The 19,660-nt window shown below is 44.4% G+C and overlaps 1 protein-coding gene across 1 annotated transcript in view; it reads left to right on the forward strand.

Moving 5' to 3' along the window:
- Window positions 1-19,660, forward strand: part of abca1b (ATP-binding cassette, sub-family A (ABC1), member 1B) — a 39,665-nt gene that overhangs the window by 14,807 nt on the left and 5,198 nt on the right. Inside the window, exons 6-35 of the mRNA XM_063493187.1 lie at window positions 3,940-4,061; window positions 5,003-5,206; window positions 6,520-6,609; window positions 9,856-10,096; window positions 10,434-10,573; window positions 10,675-10,791; window positions 10,968-11,162; window positions 11,248-11,453; window positions 12,511-12,687; window positions 12,775-12,997; window positions 13,124-13,345; window positions 13,425-13,629; window positions 13,846-13,959; window positions 14,097-14,271; window positions 14,354-14,485; window positions 14,583-14,860; window positions 14,940-15,160; window positions 15,421-15,496; window positions 15,576-15,826; window positions 15,943-15,994; window positions 16,072-16,194; window positions 16,437-16,585; window positions 16,676-16,800; window positions 16,887-16,985; window positions 17,135-17,324; window positions 17,859-17,953; window positions 18,311-18,343; window positions 18,432-18,537; window positions 18,863-18,937; window positions 19,485-19,654. Coding sequence (XP_063349257.1) covers window positions 3,940-4,061; window positions 5,003-5,206; window positions 6,520-6,609; window positions 9,856-10,096; window positions 10,434-10,573; window positions 10,675-10,791; window positions 10,968-11,162; window positions 11,248-11,453; window positions 12,511-12,687; window positions 12,775-12,997; window positions 13,124-13,345; window positions 13,425-13,629; window positions 13,846-13,959; window positions 14,097-14,271; window positions 14,354-14,485; window positions 14,583-14,860; window positions 14,940-15,160; window positions 15,421-15,496; window positions 15,576-15,826; window positions 15,943-15,994; window positions 16,072-16,194; window positions 16,437-16,585; window positions 16,676-16,800; window positions 16,887-16,985; window positions 17,135-17,324; window positions 17,859-17,953; window positions 18,311-18,343; window positions 18,432-18,537; window positions 18,863-18,937; window positions 19,485-19,654 — 4,606 coding nt within the window. The remainder of the gene's footprint in view (window positions 1-3,939; window positions 4,062-5,002; window positions 5,207-6,519; window positions 6,610-9,855; window positions 10,097-10,433; window positions 10,574-10,674; window positions 10,792-10,967; window positions 11,163-11,247; window positions 11,454-12,510; window positions 12,688-12,774; window positions 12,998-13,123; window positions 13,346-13,424; window positions 13,630-13,845; window positions 13,960-14,096; window positions 14,272-14,353; window positions 14,486-14,582; window positions 14,861-14,939; window positions 15,161-15,420; window positions 15,497-15,575; window positions 15,827-15,942; window positions 15,995-16,071; window positions 16,195-16,436; window positions 16,586-16,675; window positions 16,801-16,886; window positions 16,986-17,134; window positions 17,325-17,858; window positions 17,954-18,310; window positions 18,344-18,431; window positions 18,538-18,862; window positions 18,938-19,484; window positions 19,655-19,660) is intronic.

Raw genomic sequence — 19,660 nt, forward strand, 5'->3', positions numbered from 1 at the left:
TTTTGTCACTTTGTGTTGTTTTTGTTTGTCTGTGTTTGCGTCCTGTTTTTGTGTTTCATTGGTTTTTGTCTCTTCATGTTTAATTCGTTGTCTTTTTGTCTGTTTTTGTCTCTTTTGTAGTTGCTTTTTGTCTCTGTATGATATTTTGCTTCTTTGTATCCAGTTTTTGCCTCTTACTGTTTGATTTCTTCCTCTTTGTGTTGTTTGTCTTTGTTTTTTGTGGTGTTTTTGGTTGTCTGTGGTTGTGTTTTGCCTCGTTATGCTGGGTTTGTTGTTTTGTTTTGTTGTTTTTGATCTAATGTTTGGGTTTGTTTTGTTTTTGTTTTTATGTATGACATGTTTTTTTTGTCTCTAGTTTATTTATTTGTAGTTTTTTTGTCATTTTGTGTCCTGTCTTTGTCTCGTGTTGGTTTTCTTCTCTTTGTATTTCATTTTTGGCTGTTTGTGTTGTTTTTGGCTCTCTGTAGTTAGTTTTTGTCTCTGTGTTGGATTTTGTTTTTGTGGTTTTGTGTCTTATTGGTTTTTGTTTCTTTTTATCTTGTTTTTGCCTCTTCATGCTTGTGATTCGTGTCTGTTCGTGTTATTTTTTTCTATGGTTCTATGGGTTATTTATTCACCACTTTGTGTCCTTTTTTTATTTTTATGTGATTATTTTTGTTTCTTTGAATTCAGTTATTGCATCTTTCTATTCGATTGTTCCCTCTTTGTGTTTGATTTTTTCCACTGTGTGTTGTTTTCTCTCTGTTGTGGATTTTGTCTTTCGGTTGTCATCTGATTGCGAGCGGTCACTCCACACGCAGTTTTCTGATATTAACACAACTCTCTTCTGACTCTGCTGAGGGGGATAAAAGGGTGGCAGCAGGAGCCGATTCTGATTGGCTGGCCCTGTGGCCCCTCCCCTGCAGGTGGACTGACAGGGTCAGTGTGTATCGTGCATGTTCGCGACGCCCTGTCGTGTTGGGTTTTCTGCTGCTCAGCTCGGCGCCGTCCCGCAGAGCGTCACTGAGTTCAGATGTGTCCCTGCAGCTGTACAAACGTGCAATTCAGAGTGCCTTAATGGGGGTCCACATCAGACCTGAACCTGGATTGGGTCGCTGCAGGCATCTCACATAACCATTACTGTACAGTTTAGCAGCTGACTGTTAGTTCCTCTGTGGATTAAAACCCATCCGGCGAGTTTGAAGTCATGAAAGTGGAGGACTCTTTGAGCGTCTTTATTTTCTGAAACGCTATCAAAAAGTTCAAACATGATGAGTGGCAGACAAGAACCAGTTTTTTAATGTGGTTGCGGAACGCGGTGGTGTGGCGGTTTAATGATGGCGAGTTGTGATTGAAGCAGACGGGCTTCTCTGCTGGAAACTGCTTCTCATTTGACCAATCACATCACTGCGAGCTGCTGATGTCAGACAGCTGGACCTGTCCTCTGACCCGTCACTAACACTAACTGTAGTAACACACAGTCGGCTTTTTGTCCCCAAAGGGCCTCTATACCTCCGCTCATCTCAGCGCAGATGAACACCACATGATTGCTGCCTTCTAGCTGAAACAGGAAAATTAATCATGGATTGATTTATTAGAGACAGATCAGAGAACATATGATACTTCCTCGGAAAAGACTCGCTTTTACGGCGGTTCTGCCTGAACTTGATCTGTTCAGGGTTCCTCCTGCTCGAGCAGGAAGTGAAGCGAGTAGCTGATCTGGGCTGGCACTGAAATCAGATTGAGGCTGAGGAGTGGCGGCTTCTGATTTTAAATAATTTCTTTCACAACAAAATCACATAAATCATAAATACGATCTCTGTATTTTAGCTGAACATGCTGAAGTCCGCAAACATGGAATGAAAAGTGGAAAATTTAAACAGGTAAATGGTAGATTGTCCAGGCTTACAGAAGCTTGTAAACCAAAAAGATGTGTGTGAAGTGTGCTACGTGACATAAGTTAAAGTGCATTTAGTGGAAACAGTAAAGGACACTTTCCTAATTCAAGAGTTATAACCACTGTGTGAGAAGAACAATTGGCATAGCTGTCACACAAAACTGGACTTAAAGAAAATTGTGTGGGGTGTCACAACCCAGCGTACTCCTAGTGTCGGTCCCAAGCCCAGATAAGTGGGAGGTTTGCGTCAGGAAGGGCATCAGGCGTAAAATCTGTGGGAAAGCAGATGTGCAGATCCATCCATGGCGACCTCTGGGGAAAATAAGGAAGCAGCCGGAAGTACCTGTTCTGTCCAGTCCAAATATGGTAGTTTGTGACAAACCTGTAATAAAATATAAATATAAAGAACCAACATGGCACGAGCCAGGCTACTAATGTTAAGTCACTTTGAGTGAGCTAAGGTAACAATTGTGTGACAGCACAATGGCTTTGTCCATGTTTTATAAAGTCTGTGAAGAGAAGGGTAAAAATATTAATTGGATGTATGAAAATACAGATCACATCTTGGAAAATAAGAAGTGAAACAGGAAAATACGGCAGAAAAGGGATAAAAAATATGCCTCAGTTTGATACTCTCCTGCTGATAAACAGAGTGATGAAGGAGCCGATTAATAACGGTGACGTCGTTCTAAGCTGGAGGATAAAAGCTTCTGAGGAAGCTCGACGATGCTTTTATTGAATTTTGGGGTTTCTGATGGAAGCTGGCTGATGGATCAGCAGCCGCATTTTACCAGTTAGAGCATTTCTTCATGGATGTCCATAAAGCTGCAAATAAAACCAATCGATCAATACATTTCTGTGGTTTGCTGATGTTCAGCAGGCTGGAGGCAGGAGGACAGCAACACAGCAACGACTGTAATCTTGGATGATCCATCATCTTAAATCTCCACGTTTTGAAAGAGTGAAGCAACACAGGCAGAGAAGCTTCACACGTTAGCTTCCTGTTTGTTTCAAATGAATGACAAGAGAAGCTCCTCTCAGCCTTCGTTGTAGCTGCCTGTTCAAACCTGCAGAAGAAGAAGAAAGGTGCAGGGAGGGGTGGGCATGTATGCGTGCGGGGGCTTCATGCAAAAGTGCATCCAGCTGCTGTGATGGAGCTGAGTGGAAAGTTTGAGCTGCAGGCGTGTGAGAGCACGCAGGTCGAACGAAGAGCAGCAATGACGTAGCAAAGACTGAACGTAAAGCTCACTTGCAGCCGCTCGGGTACGGACGTGCCCCCGACAAGCCCAAATATGGTCCGAACGCCTCCTCAGGCCGCAGTTACAGCATCTGTACCTTCACTAAAATGATTTCTATCTGACTTTCAGACTCAAACTGACATCAGATTAAAATAAAAAATCCAACCACAGTAAACGGACCATTAACAATCACTCCAGTCGTCCAAATCCAAACAAATAAAACCTCTCAATCTTCCGGGATTATTCGTAGTTCAAATATCTGTCAACAAAGGTTTTTATTGCTGTAGCAGTCGGCTCTGTTACCAACAGTCACACCTGTTTTTTTTTTTTTATTTCTTTATTTTAATCTCAGATCTGTGTTTTTGTGTAATTGAATTTTTCTCGTCGCAGTTTTTTGGGTGTTTGAGGGATTTTGTTTTTCAGGGATTACTCACAGTTTACTTACCGATGTCATAAGAACATAGAGGAATGTCTCTGTTTAATGCCCTGACTGATACCTGTTAGTCTTTCTCCTGCACTAATCACGAGTCAATGGTGTGTCACCTGAGAGGCCTAAAAGCTTGAATGAAACCAATGTTTTATCAGCCTGTCTCGTTCTCAGCTTGGACGGATTTTAGTCGAACCGTAAGCAGAGATGTCATTTTAAAAATGTGCTGGGGGAACTGCTTCACCCCCTCCTCTGTAAAAAATTACACAATTGCTTTGTGGCCACAAACACGTTCACATTTAAAAGACAAAACCCTCTGATTTACTGGAGGAGGAGAAGGAGGAGTCAGGTTTCTCTGACCTGCTCTGTTTTGTCTGTTTTTGTTTTTTCTCCCACAGGCTTCAAGTTGAAGCATTTCCTGCGAGACAATGAGACTCTGTCGAGTTTTCTGTTGAGGAACGCCTCCTTCCCCGAACACAGCGTCCAGCAGATCACGGAGGCCGACATCAACCTGCAGAAGGTGAGGAGGCATTCTGCACATGCTCAGTCTGACCCCTGTGAGCCCTACATGGATATGGGCAGCTGGAGTACTTTACTCCAACTTTCATTCATGAGAAAACTAACAGTGTGGAGTAAAACCATCCACAATATATGGGATAAAAAAGTTGACAGATATCAGATGAAAGTCTGAAAATATAGGTAAAATTAAAAAAAAATATATAAAATGCACACAAACACAACACAGTATGGAGTAAAAGAAGAAGAAGAACGTGTCAGACTAAATGGAAATCATTTAGGAAAAAGTCAGTTGAGAATATTTGGAACATAAAATTAAAGAAGTCTGAGCCGATGGTGGAAAAGTGAATGAATTTGGAATAAAAAAGTAAAAATTAGAAAACAAAAAGTGGAATATTAAGCGAATGACAACTTAAATTCAAATATACGAAAGTCGGATAATACTGAACTTAACTTGGGGTTTTATTCACTGCATTTAGTCAACTGCATGTATTAAAAGCAGTGAAGAGGATTATGTGATTATGGGGATTTTCTTAAGGAAGGTCTTAAAAGTGGAATTAGGTTTAGTCACTTTGGGAAATATGAAGGAGAACAATGAAGACATGGAATATAAACATAATAATATGCAATAAAAGCTGGAATATTGTGGACCGGTGTACAGAACACAAGAAAGAAAAATGCAAATATGAATTGAGTGGAGAGGTGGAATAACAATAAGGAGGAAAAGTTCGTGAATGATTAAACACTTGAAATAAAATTTGCTAACTTGCAGAAAATCTGCAGAGAATATGGAATAAAAGACTGAAATGTTGGAGTACATGTTACACAATAAAAACATGAAATAAACACAATGATTGAAACTAATTTCAGAATATTAAAGTCAGACTATATGAAGTGAAACCTGAAGATAAAGAAATCCCTCTTTGGCCTCTGTTTCTGTCTCAGGTCCTCCTCGGGGGGTTCGGGGTCCACCTGAGGGACATGTGTCCCAGGAGGGGGGGCAAGCAGAGCCTGGAGGAATTTGTGACGATCTCGGACCCACAGGTATCGGCAATGGTTCAAGAAAAGATCTGCCAGGCTCCGCCCACCTGGCTCAACCACGCCGAGGAGCACTTTCTGGACAACTTGGACTTCCTCAAACCCATCCGGGTAAATACGGCCCTGCTAATCCACTAATATGATTCATTTTTTGCTCATTTAGAGCAGGTTTTTCATCCTGAAACTTGAGCCTGGCTTATTTAAACTTGCTTGTTATGGTTTAGAGATGATCAGTGCCTGCTTTAATAAAGTTTATTTTAGCTTCTCCCAGTGTGAAACCACTTCCTGCAGCGTTTCAGCTTATCCTTTATGAACACATTTCAAATCTTGACTTGTCTGCTCTTCTGTTAAATACTTTCTCAGATTTTATAAACTTATTATATAAAGTTCCTTATAGACGTCAAACACTTGAACTGGCACGCTGAGCACTTTTAGCCCAGAGTTCTGCCTGCAGGTGTGTCTTTCAGGCTGCCTCTAACGTACTTTAAATAACAAACTTGTCTGAAAACGTAGTGAATTTTTCACTGGAATAGTCCAAAGGCATTTTTTTCTTTCTTTCCCCCCCGCTCAGGTGACACAGCAAAGGTGTGCTGGCGTGTCCTCAGCATATTAAATGTGTGTGTGTGGGAGGAGGCGTGCCTCGGCCTGTCCCGGCTCTTTACAGTCTCAGTTTTCGTAGCCCGGAGACCAGTTTTAAAGAGTTTGAAGGATTCAATGCAGCCGTATGTCACAAGAGGCCTCAGCCTCTTTTGTGTGCAGAAATCTACGAGCTGACTGCGAAGCTGAAACCGTGCGAGTTTCCACAGCAGCACAGAACGAAGTCCGTGAAAATCCAGCAGCCTCGTCTCAGAGAAGTCATAGGTGTTTGGCTAGTTATCAGTTATAGGAATCTTAAACAGAGTGAACTAGACTTAAAAGCCAGATTTTAGGGGAAAATCCCCCACACATGCCCATTATTGCCGTGCATTTATCTCCAGTTATGACACAGCAACTTTTAAAACTTGATTAAAAATCAGACAAATGGCAACGTTCGGAGAAAAGTGGACAACACGAAAGCAAAGAAATGTTAGATACTCAGAGACAGAGAAGTGAAATCGTCACAAATATGAGCCAAAAATAAACAACAGCGAGCAGAGTTCAGGTGATCTGCTAGAAGTGCAGAACACCTAAAGAGTTCAGAGTTCGGTTTGCTGAACGAGTGCTAAATCTGTCTGTTTTCAGGGTCCAGAGAACGTTCATATGATGACTTCTGTCATCAGTCAGTATCTTTCAACACTGCTGGGAAGGTCTCTGTCTCATCTGACTGTGAAACATGTAAAAATATAAATGCACTGAAATAACTAAACTGAACATAGATGAGTGGGTTATTATTTATTTCAGCCAAGGTTGAGCTGAAACTGAAAATGTCTCTTTGTGTCTTTCAGAGGGACGTCAGGGCTGACCCCGAGGCTGTCCAAGAGGTCGCCAGGGCAACCGACAACCTGCTGGATAGTCTGGGTTCACTGGCAGTTGAGGTAAGTCATCAGCAGGATCTCAGACCTTTATTAGTACAATTAATATCTCAGCAGCTGTGTTATTGGTCCACACGTCCAGTTCAGACGTTGAGGTTTAGCCTAGCATAAGCTAGCAGCTTAAACCACCTGTCCGTCAAAGAGGCCACTCCCCTTTTGTATCAGGCTCTAAACGTGTTTATTTTTGCTTTAAATTAATTGGTCTCTTTGGGGACTGGCTCACTGCTGGAGCCTCTGGTGGACATTAGAGAAACTGGAGCTTCAGCTAAACTTTTCATCCCCGATGGCTGATGCTTGATTCAAGCTGATGCAAAGATCATCAGTCAGTTTTTCTTTGTGTCTTTTCATCGTGTGTTTTTAATGATGGTGTTTGTCTCACGAACAAAGATCAGGGCACAAATATCACAGTCAGCTTTTTACTGGACATGCGTGTTCCCCAATCGAGTCTTCCGGGCCACGTCAGCACCATCAGGGGCCACTGGGTTTACTTGGCAGCTCCGAGTGTCTCTGCGAGTCTTTGTGTCCAGATAAAAGCAGTTTCCCTGCAGCAGAGACAGACGAGTTCCCAGCTGAACAAAGACTCAAATGTCTCAGTGGGTTTTCACTTCACAGCCGCCTCAGGAGGAGAAAGCACGAGTCCGAACAAACAGCAAACACTCAGCGTCCGTCTACGTCCTGCTGAGACGCTGAAGACCGCAGATGGCTGCATGCAGCCTTTAGTGACCATGTTAGAGGTCACAGAGACACTGAGGAGGCTCTGAAAGCTGCATTGTGCGGCAGAAAGTGGTTTGCGACACATCTGCAGCTCTGCAGAGCCTCCAGCCTGGGATTATAGTGGGAATAGACTGGAAATAAAGTTGGAGTGGGAGACTGTGGTTGGCGTGAACAGTTTGATAATCAGAGTAAAGTTCAGTTAGACTTCCCCAGATTGTTGTTTCTTGCCCCGAGGTTATCACACACTTTAAAACACACAGTACACACAATCGCTCTGTGGGCTAAAGTGAAAACATGTGACAGAGTGTTTTGTTTGGTTTGTGCAGGCGCTGAGTCAGGGACAGGGCGAGTGTGATCCTGTGAAAAAGGGATTTAAGATGGGCATTATTGAACTGGCAATCCAGGAAATTACAACATTTAGTTTTAAAAAACCCGAACAACTAAATAACTTTAACAATCTTATCTCCTTCGTTCTGCTTTGTTCTCATGGTCAGAGAGGAAGTGTTTTTCCCAGCACTGCATTAAAAATCATGTGATGAAGAAAAAAGAGACTGTGATGGGACCGTTAGAACAAAACCCATTTTACATTTTCTGTGAAAAACTCCCAGTTTAAAATAACTTTATTTAAACATCTGGAGCTCCATCTGTTTGATAAGATCCCAGTCATATGAAAAACACATACAGTGTCTCCCTGTCCACAGGTAAACACGTAGTTTACACGCCCACGCCGTCAACACCTGACCTACTTTCAAGCGTCTCAGCTGTGAGGTTTAAAGACGATATGTACGGGACCCGACGATACGGCGTCCTTATTTTACTGCCTGGTTAATATACTTATTAGTTTAATCAGTTCATAAAAAGAGTGCTTTGAACAATAACTTGAACAGCTTTAACATGAATGGTAAAACATGCCTGTCTGAATTTCCCAGAGCCCAGGGGACACACTATAGAAGCACTGACAACAAAGGCTGGGGACAGTAGAGAAACAATAAACATGCTGAGGACAAAAACGGGAAACCCAGCGTAGAAATACTGGAAACAAACTTTAGAGATACTCGACACATAGTACTCAAACATTTGCAGATAATCCGGATAAATATTGAAGAGGTGCTGGGGACAAGAAATACTGGGACAAAGCTGTAGACATATTGAGGACATCTTTGGGACAATAACTGACCTTTTCCTCAGATTGGAGCTGCAGCAGTTTCACTTCTGCTGAAGGTTTCAGGATGGCGCTGACCTAAAGTAACCTGCGGCTCTTCCTCTTTGAGGTTCCTTCCTCCTGAGGCAATAAAAATAATAACATCTGAAGCTCCTTTTACCCTTTCCTCTATTGGTACTTTTTAAATGCTGATATTTAGATTCTGCCAGCAGGCACCAAAACTCCTGTGGTGTCCGGTCAAATTAGAACCTTTTCAATTAGAAGAAAATCACGTTGTTACAGAAGAATGTGTTCTTTCTGGTTGCTATTTTGTGACACACCTGGGGAACATCTGTGAGCTTAAAAGGACCTAATTACCAAAAACAGGTGAAATAGCAGAACTGGAAAGATTTTGAGTCAAACAAGCAAAAGTTGATGCTCAAATCTGTAAATCTGTTTGGTTTATTCTCCTTTAAATGAGATATTTTTAGAGACTGAGCAGACACATAAATCATGACGTGGTTTAAGGACTGAATGATTAATCTGTGAGCAGAAAACCAAACTGCTGAATGAGTTATCAGATATTTTGGTTACAACTGTGAGACTTTTAAAAGTTACTTCAAATTAAGCATGTGGACATTAAACCTTGTTTTTTGACATTAACTGGATCAGCTGTTTGCATCTGAACTTTTGCTTTGTTACATCACTTTTGTTATGAAGTGTATAAAATTAGTCTGAGCTTCAACAGGAAGCGCAGCCAGACACGAGTTTACTGTCAGCAGTTTTTAGCTAGGGGAGAGTTCAGCTTTATTCTGTGATCCATTTTTAGCATGTTCAGTTTTTAACCTTCGGCGAATGTCTATAATTCCTGAGTTCTGACTCTTTTTAAAGTTTATTTCATTTTTAATTATGCATTGTTTTCTACTTGAGCCTTAACTTTGATATTTTTCATTTATTACATATTTATATATTTTAATTTAGACTTTTATGTAAATCTAGCACTGGTTCATAACAACAGAGACAGAACCCAAACATTCAGACGACCTGTGAGAAAGTTTGGCGACATCAGGGAGGAAAAACCTCCCATTTGACAGGAAGAGACCTCAAATAGAATCAGGATCAGGGAGGAGCATCTGCCTTGACCTGAGGGGTGAATGAACAGAGACGAGAGTGTAGATAGACAGGGCAAAACACAAGCTACAGTCAAGCGCAGACAAAATTTAACAATGTGAAGAGGGAAGTGGATGCTCAGTGCATGATGGGAAGTCTCCCATCTCCTTGAGCATATAGCAGCGTAAATTAAGGGAGGGGTCAGGGTCGCATGATCCAGCTTTAGCTATCAGTCGAGTCTCCCTCGACCAGTCTGACCAGTATCTTCTGTCTTGGGTCTACAGTTGGCCAGTATGAAGAGCTGGATCGATCTGAGGAACGAGATAGTCTTCCTGACACAGAACGCCACGTCGTCGCCCAGCGCCATGTACCAGGCAGTCTCCCGGATCGTGTGCGGTCACCCCGAAGGCGGCGGCCTGCAGATCAAATCCCTCAACTGGTACGAAGACAGCAACTACAAGGCTCTGTTCGGAAACTACAACAGCAGCGAGGACGAGACGGCGTCGCTGTACGACAACTCCTCCAGTGAGTCCTCGGGGTCATCCTCGGACCTTCCAACCCCAATGAAGCGTTTGTCTTCAGATGTCCTCTTCCATCTGTCAGACAAACATTCAGCTAATACAGCCCATGTCAGAGAAACTAAAATCCTGCTATATAACAGCCTCCTGTGAACAGATAGATGTCCGAGTCCAAGAATAAAAACACTGAGGTGGAAATGAGCTATTATGTCCACTTCAAATACTCTAGGTGCTTTTAAAGCCAGACTCTGATACTTCTGTATTTATTTTTCTTTGTGTTATCGTGATTCCTGAAACACGCCTGCTACATGTATGTGGTAACCTCCATCACGTGTGTGTTGTAGCTCCGTACTGTAACAGCCTGGTGAAGAACATGGACTCAAACCCCATGTCCAGGATGATCTGGCAGGCCCTGAAGCCCCTGCTGTTAGGGAAGCTCCTGTACACCCCCCACACGCCTGCCACACAGAAGATCATCCACGAGGTATGATGTCACTTCCTGTGCAAAAGCTCCAGACTGCAACTGATTGGTCACCTTTAGCTAGTAACCCAGGGTAAAAAGACTCATGTCTGTGGTGTGTTTAGGTGAATCGGACCTTCCAGGAGCTCGGTGTGTTCAGGGAGCTGGGGGGGATGTGGGAGGAGATAAGACCCAAAGTCTGGGACTTCATGGAGAACAGCGAGCAGATGAACGTGATCAGGGTAAGCAGGCTCCGCCCACCACCTCATCGATGTCTTTCTAACTCATCTGCTTTATTTTAGTCTGTGTTGAAATGACTTTGTAAACCCTCCTTTTATTATCCTTTCGTATTTCCTTCCTTAATTCCCTCTCTTTTTTTTCTTTCTTCCTTCCTTTGTCCTTCGTATCTTTCATTCAGACTCTGCTAAAGAACAACATCACCGCCAGAGTCTTTCGCGCTCAGCTTGCTGACACAGACTGGACCGTAGAGGACATCTCCAACTTCCTGTCCAAGCAAGCAGATGACCAGCAGCCACCAGGCAGCACCCTCACCTGGAGGGATGTGTTCAACGAGACCGATCAGGCCATCATGAGCATCTCCCACTTCATGGAGGTCGGTATCCAAGCATGCATGGCAACTGGCTGTAGTTGGTGTGCACAGATCACATGACCTGATCGGTGTCTGTGTGTATTTTAAGTGTGTGAACCTGGACAAACTGGAGCCGGTCTCCAACGAGGAGAGAATGGTGAACGTGTCCATGAAGCTACTGGAAGACAGGAAGTTCTGGGCAGGGATTGTGTTTCTGGATGTCCCTTCCAACGCCACAGAGCTACCTGCCAAACTCAACTACAAGATCAGAATGGACATCGACAACGTGGAGCGGACCAATAAGATCAAAGACGCGTAAGGAGCCACACACACAGGCAGATAAAGTGTCCTGTTCCTCATTCCTAAATTCCAGAATTTGCTCCAGTAAAACCAGCACAAATAGTTTAGAGGTGGGTTTGTATACGGTCCGTGTGAGGACTCGCCTCTCAGTCAGTAACAGGACATCCCCGTAATGTAAAACATTTAATTTCAGGGCCAAAGAAACTGATTTCATTGTCTCTAAGCATTCAAACTCATGAAAACCAAAATTAGGCTACAAAGGAACCTGGAAAACAAGCCTTCAAAGAAAGCCCCTCCCAAAAAACTTTAAACCTGGTTTAATCGGTCAGATTTGGAGGTGCTACTAGGTGCATTTTATCAGGGCTCACTTTGGGGTTTCTGGTAGGCATACCGGGTTTATGGCTGACTTAATGGTGCATCTTGAGGCACTGTGTGAGCCTTCAATGAAACCAAAGACTCAGATTCAGTGTTTTGTGTTGTTGCATAGCTGCGTTATGATGACCTGGATCTGACTGCTCACCAACACTGTGGGGACTGAAGCTTTAAATCTCAGTTATATTAGTTCATACAGGGGTTCAGGTTCGGATGTTAAAGCTGATTAAATCTGAGATTTTTTTTTTTTAATGTGTATACTGTTATGATGTAAGCTACAGGTCAAAACTGTATCTGGCAACACTGTAGAGAAAGCATAAACAGTATGTGGGTGAAAGGTTATCCGGTGCTAATGCTGATGCTCAAAAACCTTCCAAACATCTGCAAACCAGAGTTTTGGGTTTTTTTTGGTAAGTTGGGTTTGTTTTTTAAAATTCATTGGAGCAAATTTTAACACTTAACATTTGTCTTATAATAATTACATTTTTACAACAACAGTTTTTTAATGTACTTTTAAGGTACAGACCTTACAATGCAAAATAATGCATTTGAGGTCTAAATTGACAAAGTCATGGCCTTGGCTCCTTTGCTTGAGCATTATTTAACCTTTCTTTCAGTCTTGTACTGTTCCTTCTGTAGCTCTGTATCACATCCTGCTGTTTAACTAGCAGCACTTCCTGCACTCTGTCCTCCTTCTCAGATACTGGGACCCGGGTCCTCGTGCCGACCCGTTTGAGGACATGCGTTACATCTGGGGTGGGTTCTCGTACCTTCAGGACGTTATTGAGCAAGGCATCATCAGAGCGGTGACGGGCACCAAGGAGAAGACGGGAGTTTACATCCAGCAGATGCCGTACCCGTGTTACGTAGATGACATGTGAGGTTATTCACATCATTTGCCAGGTTTGGTCCCCTCCTCGCCGCTCTCGGTCTGTAACCCTGTCCTTCCTGTCCTCTGTCTCAGTTTCCTGCGGGTGATGAGCCGCTCCATGCCTCTCTTCATGACTCTTGCCTGGATGTACTCGGTGGCCATCATCCTGAAGAGCGTGGTGTATGAGAAGGAGGCTCGACTGAAGGAGACTATGAGGATCATGGGTCTGGATAACGGCATCCTGTGGTTCAGCTGGTTCATCAGCAGCCTGATTCCTCTGCTCATCAGCGCCGGGCTGCTAGTGTTGCTGCTCAAGGTGACGACTGAAAACCAAAATACATAAAAAAACAGTGTCATTAGAAAAACAGAACATCCACATACACATGTCCAAGAATGCAATATTAATAATGTCCCATCTCTTCTTCTCGTGGTTCCTGTGCAGATGGGGAACCTCCTGCCCTACAGCGACCCCGGCGTCATCTTCCTCTTCCTGGGGTCCTTCGGCGTGGTGACCATCATGCAGTGCTTCCTGCTCAGCACGGCATTTGCCCGTGCCAACCTCGCCGCCGCCTGTGGAGGAATCATCTACTTCACCCTCTACTTGCCGTACGTGCTCTGCGTCGCCTGGGAAGAGTACATCGGCTTCGGGACGAAAGTCTTCGCTGTAAGGCTGCGCATCTTTTTCTCGATTTTGTTGTTGTGATGTGATGGGGTGAGTCACATGTCCACCTCTCGCTCCGCAGAGCCTTCTGTCCCCTGTGGCGTTTGGATTCGGCTGCGAGTACTTCGCCCTGTTTGAGGAGCAGGGAGTCGGTATCCAGTGGAAGAACCTGGTGTCCAGCCCACTGGAGGAGGATGACTACAGCCTCCGCACCGCCATCATCATCATGTACTTTGACTCCTTCCTGTACGGAGTCCTGACCTGGTACCTCGAAGCCGTGTTTCCAGGTGAGAGCTTTTCTTCTTCATGTGTTTAGTGAACTGCAGTCATCATTATTTAGCATGCTACAGGAAGTAAATGTTAGTTATACATTATTAACGGTTATAATCAACACATCTTTTGAATAGCTCATCCAGCTCATCTCAGTCCACAGGCTGTTTGTACACTGACCATGAAAAATCTCTGATACACAACAAAGACTGAAAGCACATTCTCCTCCTCAGGTCAGTATGGGATCCCTCGGCCGTGGTACTTCCCCTTCACTAAATCCTATTGGTTTGGAGAAAAGGACGGAAAGTCCAACAAACTCCCACTGAATCGGAAAGGAAACCCCGGAGGTGAGATTGCTGTGCTGCAAAGCTGCAGAACTTCCTCCTAAAAACCAACAACTGAGTTCTCTTTAATTTTAAACAGAGCTTTTAATGTGAAAGAGACTTCCTGAACAGTGCGGTAAGATGTGTCTGTATGTCTGCAGTGGTGTGCATGGAGGAGGAGCCGGCTCATCTGGAGCCTGGAGTCTACATCGAGAACCTGGTGAAAGTTTACCGTCATGGTAAGAAGCTGGCGGTGGATGGACTGACGCTTGGCTTCTACGAGGGACAAATCACCTCCTTCCTGGGACACAATGGAGCCGGAAAAACCACCACCATGTGAGCAGACACACCATACTGCTGATACAGATTCTGTCACAGGTCCTGGTGCAGATAACATCCTCCTCTCTTTTCCCTGCAGGTCCATCCTTACTGGCCTGTTCCCACCTACCTCTGGCACTGCCTACATCCTGGGCAGAGACATCCGGACGGAGCTGAGCGCCATTAGGCAGAGTCTGGGAGTCTGTCCACAGCACAACGTCCTCTTCAGCATGTGAGTGCTTTTCCTCAACACGCTTGTTATGCTGTCTTCGCTCAGTCTTTACCTTGATTGTTACGTGACCTTGCTTATGTTGTGGCACCTCTTGCAGGCTCACGGTGGAGGAGCACATCTGGTTCTACGCACGGCTCAAAGGCCTGCCAGAGGAACGCGTGAAAGGTGAGATCGAGCAGATCCTGCAGGACACAGGGTTGCCGCACAAACGCAACTGCAGGACCAGCACTCTGTCTGGGGGCATGCAGAGGAAGCTGTCCGTGGCCCTGGCCTTTGTCGGGGGGTCAAAGGTTGTAATCCTGGACGAGCCTACAGCTGGCGTGGACCCTTACGCCCGCAGAGGAATCTGGGACCTGTTGCTGAAGTACCGCCAGGGTAAGGTTCTCCCAGATTGGTCAGATTTTAGCTACTCTCTTCGTTTTGACTGGGTTTTTAACGTTGGGTCTCCTTTCAGGCCGGACCATCATCCTGTCCACTCACCACATGGACGAGGCGGACATCCTCGGCGACCGCATCGCCATCATCAGTCACGGGAAGCTGTGCTGCGTGGGCTCGTCTCTGTACCTGAAGAACCAGCTGGGGACCGGCTACTACCTGACGCTGGTGAAGAAGAACCCAGAGCCATCACTCAGCTCCTGCAGGAACTCGGCCAGCACCGTCTCCTTCACCAAGAAGGTCTCTGCAGAATTTATTTACTAGTAATGCTTAGCTCTGCAGTTTTCAGTAGTATATGTCTTTCTGTACACTGTATTCCAGTAGGATTAATACATTTTCAGCAGTTTGTCTGTTAGTGAAAAGTATTTTTGCAGTGTTTAACCTTTACCGTGTAGTTGTCTCCCTATAGTATTTTTCTTTAGCATTTGGAGTATTAATTAGCAATATTAATTCTTCCTTTGCAGTAGCAATACCTTAAAGTAAAACTATTTGTGTTTTAGGAGGAGGAGTGCGGCTCGGTCAGCAGCAGCGACGCAGGACTCGGCAGCGAACATGAAAGTGAGGCCGCTACCATCGGTGAGCTCTCTGTTCCCACAGAGCGTTTGATTGCTTCGCTGTCCGGTGGATCTGATTTGTTTTGTGTCTCTGTCCTCAGAAAATGGCCCAGCGGCGTCCATCTGCAATATCCCCTTTGTACCCCCGGACGTGTCGCTGGTTTCTGCCTTGATCCTGCGTCACGTCCCCGACGCCCGCCTGGTGGAGGACCTGGGACACGAGCTGACCTACGTCCTGCCGTACATCGCTGCCAAAGACGGAGCCTTCGTGGAGCTCTTCAAAGACTTGGACACGAAGCTTTCCGACCTCGGCATTTCCAGCTACGGAGTGTCGGACACCACACTGGAGGAGGTGGGACACATTTGAGTAAATCTGATTTGTGAAGGGAAATATTTCTTCTCCGTGAATCACCGTGAAGCATGAAAACAAAAGCGTGACATTAGTTTTAATGTTTTATGTCACTTTAGATTTTCCTGAAAGTGGCTGAAGATAACGGAGTCGACACTGAAGTGACCTCAGGTGAGGAAGGAGTGATGTCTGACTGTGACATATCAAAATAAGAGCCTGAAATCACATTTCCACATTTTTTTGTTTAGATGGGACACTTCCTGTTCAGAGGCGGAGGAGGACTCATGCTTTCGGTGGAGGAGACCCTCAGAGCTGCTTGAGACCGTTAACAGATGATGACAATGATGACAGCAATGATTCTGAAGACCAAGGTACAAAAAAACCACACAGCAAAGCCATATTTATTCACAGAGAGTTACAATGGGATAAAATACCAGGGGCGCAAAATTCAAGGGAAGAAAACAAAAGACTCTGGAATTTCAAAATAAAGCACCAACTGTGCAAAGTAACAAGTGCAAATCTGAGAAGTTTCTCACTTTTGTTGTCTTGTAACATCCTGTCTGTGCACTCTCCAAGTTTTCTTATTTGATCACGTGACCTCGTTTCCTCTCAGAGTGCAAAGAAACCGACTGGCTGAACTGTACTGATGGTAAAGGCTCATATCAGGTGACAGGCTGGACTCTGAGGAGGCAGCAGTTTGTCGCTCTGATGTGGAAGCGGTTTCTGTATGCCCGGCGCTCCAGGAAGGGCTTCTTCGCTCAGGTATGCCGTCGCCAGCGATAAAAATCCGCTGCTGCTTTCTGATCAAACCCGCCTGCTGCGGCTCATCGGGAAAAAAAATCTGTGTTTCAGATCGTCCTTCCAGCCGTGTTCGTCTGCATCGCTCTGGTCTTCAGTCTCATCGTGCCGCCGTTTGGAGTTTATCCCAGTTTGGAGCTGCAGCCGTGGATGTACCAGGAACAAGTGACCTTCATCAGGTACACGACTGCCCTGAACTCTCTCACTGAGTTATCCGGAGGTATTTCCTGCGATCTGACTGTGGTTGTGTTCTTCGTCCTCTCAGTGATGATGCTCCTGGAAATGCCAACATGCAGAAGCTTTTAGATGCACTGCTGAATGCTCCGGGATTTGGGACTCGCTGCATGGATGGATACACGATCCCGTAAGAAACTTCGACACCCTGAGCATTAAATTCCCTGTTGCTCCTCTTTAAACTAGTCTTCAGCAACGTGTGAGCGAATCAGCTTTTACTCACATGAAACCTCACTACGGTTTTTTTTTCCAACCCTCTTGCTCTCCTCCTCCCTGTAGAGAGGCACCCTGTACGATGGGCGATGAGGACTGGTACACTCCTGAAGTTCCTGAAAGCGTCCTGGAGCTCTTTAGCTCCAGAAACTGGACCATGGACGATCCCTCTCCAGCCTGCATGTGCAGCTGCGATGGCAAGAAGAAGATGCTGCCAGACTGCCCGGCTGGAGCCGGAGGTCTGCCCCCACCTGAGGTCAGAGCTCGTTTTAGATGTTCCAACAATAGTTTTTTAGTGTAATAGTTTTTTTTAGCTGTTATAACTTTATTAAAACCGTCTTACTGCAACAAATTCAAGACGAGCAATTTTTTTCAACAAACCATCAGATTTCTCAGTTTCTTTATTTCAGATTAAAAAAAATAATAATTATTTTGTGAATTAAATGCAGATGCTTTAAATGATTGTATTTAGATTTTACACAGCATCCCAACATTTATTACTAGAAGAATTAGAACACTCAAATCATCCACTTTTTCACTTTGAGCTCTCTGAAGGGGAATTTCTGTAAGCTTAGAAAAACTTTGAAAAGAATCACCTGAACACATTTAATATTAAAATATTAGTTCTAAAATAGTTTTAATATTAATATTAAAACTCTTTTTTATGCCACATTTTTTTGCATTTGGCCCAACTTTAGTCTTAGATTTACCTGACCTAAGCCTGACCCACCTGTGTGCAGCATCCTGTGTAATTGTGGTTAAATAAAAAGGGACTCTTCCTGTCGTTCAGATGAAGCTGAGCGACACCGACATCCTGCAGAACATCACTGGGAGAAACATCTCCGACTACCTGGTGAAGACTTACGCTCAGATCATTGGCAAGAGGTAAGACACACACACGCTCAGAGGACTCACCTGCTCACACACACACACACACACACACACACACACACACACTCAGAGGACTCACCTGCTCACACACACACACTCAGAGGACTCACCTGCTCACACACACACACACACACACACACACACACACACACACACACTCAGAGGACTCACCTGCTCACACACACACACTCAGAGGACTCACGTGCTCACACACACACACTCAGAGGACTCACCTGCTCACACACACACACTCAGAGGACTCACCTGCTCACACACACACACTCAGAGGACTCACCTGCTCACTCACACCTGAACACAAGCTGGACTAAAAGTTTTTTTCTGTTTTCACAGCCTGAAGAACAAAGTCTGGGTGAATGAATTCAGGTCAGTGTCTGGTTTTATTTTGAAATCATAAACACCATCTGTTGGTCATTTGCAGGTGCTCAGCTGTTTTCTTTTGGTATTTTTACAGGTACGGAGGCTTCTCATTGGGTGCCAGGAGCACTCAAGTCCTCCCTCCGGCTAACGAGATCAACGACGCCATAGAGAGAGTCCGAAAGATCTTTGAGTTACAGGAGGTCAGTCAGAGAGAAACCAAATGTTTGACTCATTGCAGCTTTTATTGTCCAGACATTACTCCAGGCTGTCGGGTTTATTACAAAGCAAACGTTTTACTAAAAACATGTCGGCTTCAGGCTCGACTCACAGGCTGGAAGAAAACCTCAAAGAAGTCATCAAACGATGAAGTTGAGATGGTGGATATATTTTAGGGTCAGAAATAATTTATCTTTGGTCTAATTAAGTTCATGAGAGGAAAGCCAGTCCACCTGTCTGATCCAGAACCAGCCCTTGGTTCTTTAAAGGGAAAGTAAGACTTTGAAATGTGGCTGCTGTTTCTTGCAGGGAGCCGCTGCAGATCGATTCTTGGACACTCTGTCTGGCTTCATCAACGGTCTCGACACAAAGAACAACGTCAAGGTGAGAACACATGGTGGCGCCGGCCTCTGGAGTATGACTGCAATAATAACTGTAGTATTTTCAATGAAGGCCTGCAAATGTTTGGTCTTTATACTATGAATTAGCTTTCCAGCATTTTGTGCTTTATATCAACAGGAGATATTAAGACAGTTTTTTCAGGGTTGAGAAAGACTTAAGTTAAAATCATTTTATAGTTAAATTTTTTTCCAATTATTGAAATCTAATAATACGAGTGGACTTTTGTGGACTCAGCATGAACGTGCAGCAGGTAAATGATTTGGTTTACAGACAACTTGATGTCATTTTTCTTTGTTGTTTTGTTTGTAATGTAATATGTTTTTATTTTATTACTAATTACATGTTAGAAACAAAACCATCAGTCCTTCAATCAAATATTTGACTCACTTCACCCACTGACAGTTGAAAGAGTCAGTTTAGTCAAACTTGCTGATTAAAACTGGTCATTCACGGCTCTGTTGGGAGGAGGGGACGCCAGCTAACCTGAAGAGGCTGTTCACTGGTTTGTCCTTGAATCCTCTCTCCTCAGATCTGGTTTAACAACAAAGGCTGGCACAGCATCGGTGCCTTCATCAACGTGATGAACAACGCCATCCTCAGGGCAAACCTCCCTCAGGGGAGAGACGCCAGCAAGTACGGCATCAGCGCCTTCAACCACCCGCTGAACTTGACCAAGGAGCAGCTGTCCCAGGTCGCTCTGTGAGT

The sequence above is a fragment of the Pelmatolapia mariae genome, linkage group LG2 (genome assembly GCF_036321145.2).
Source record: "Pelmatolapia mariae isolate MD_Pm_ZW linkage group LG2, Pm_UMD_F_2, whole genome shotgun sequence".
Classification (NCBI taxonomy): domain Eukaryota; kingdom Metazoa; phylum Chordata; class Actinopteri; order Cichliformes; family Cichlidae; genus Pelmatolapia; species Pelmatolapia mariae.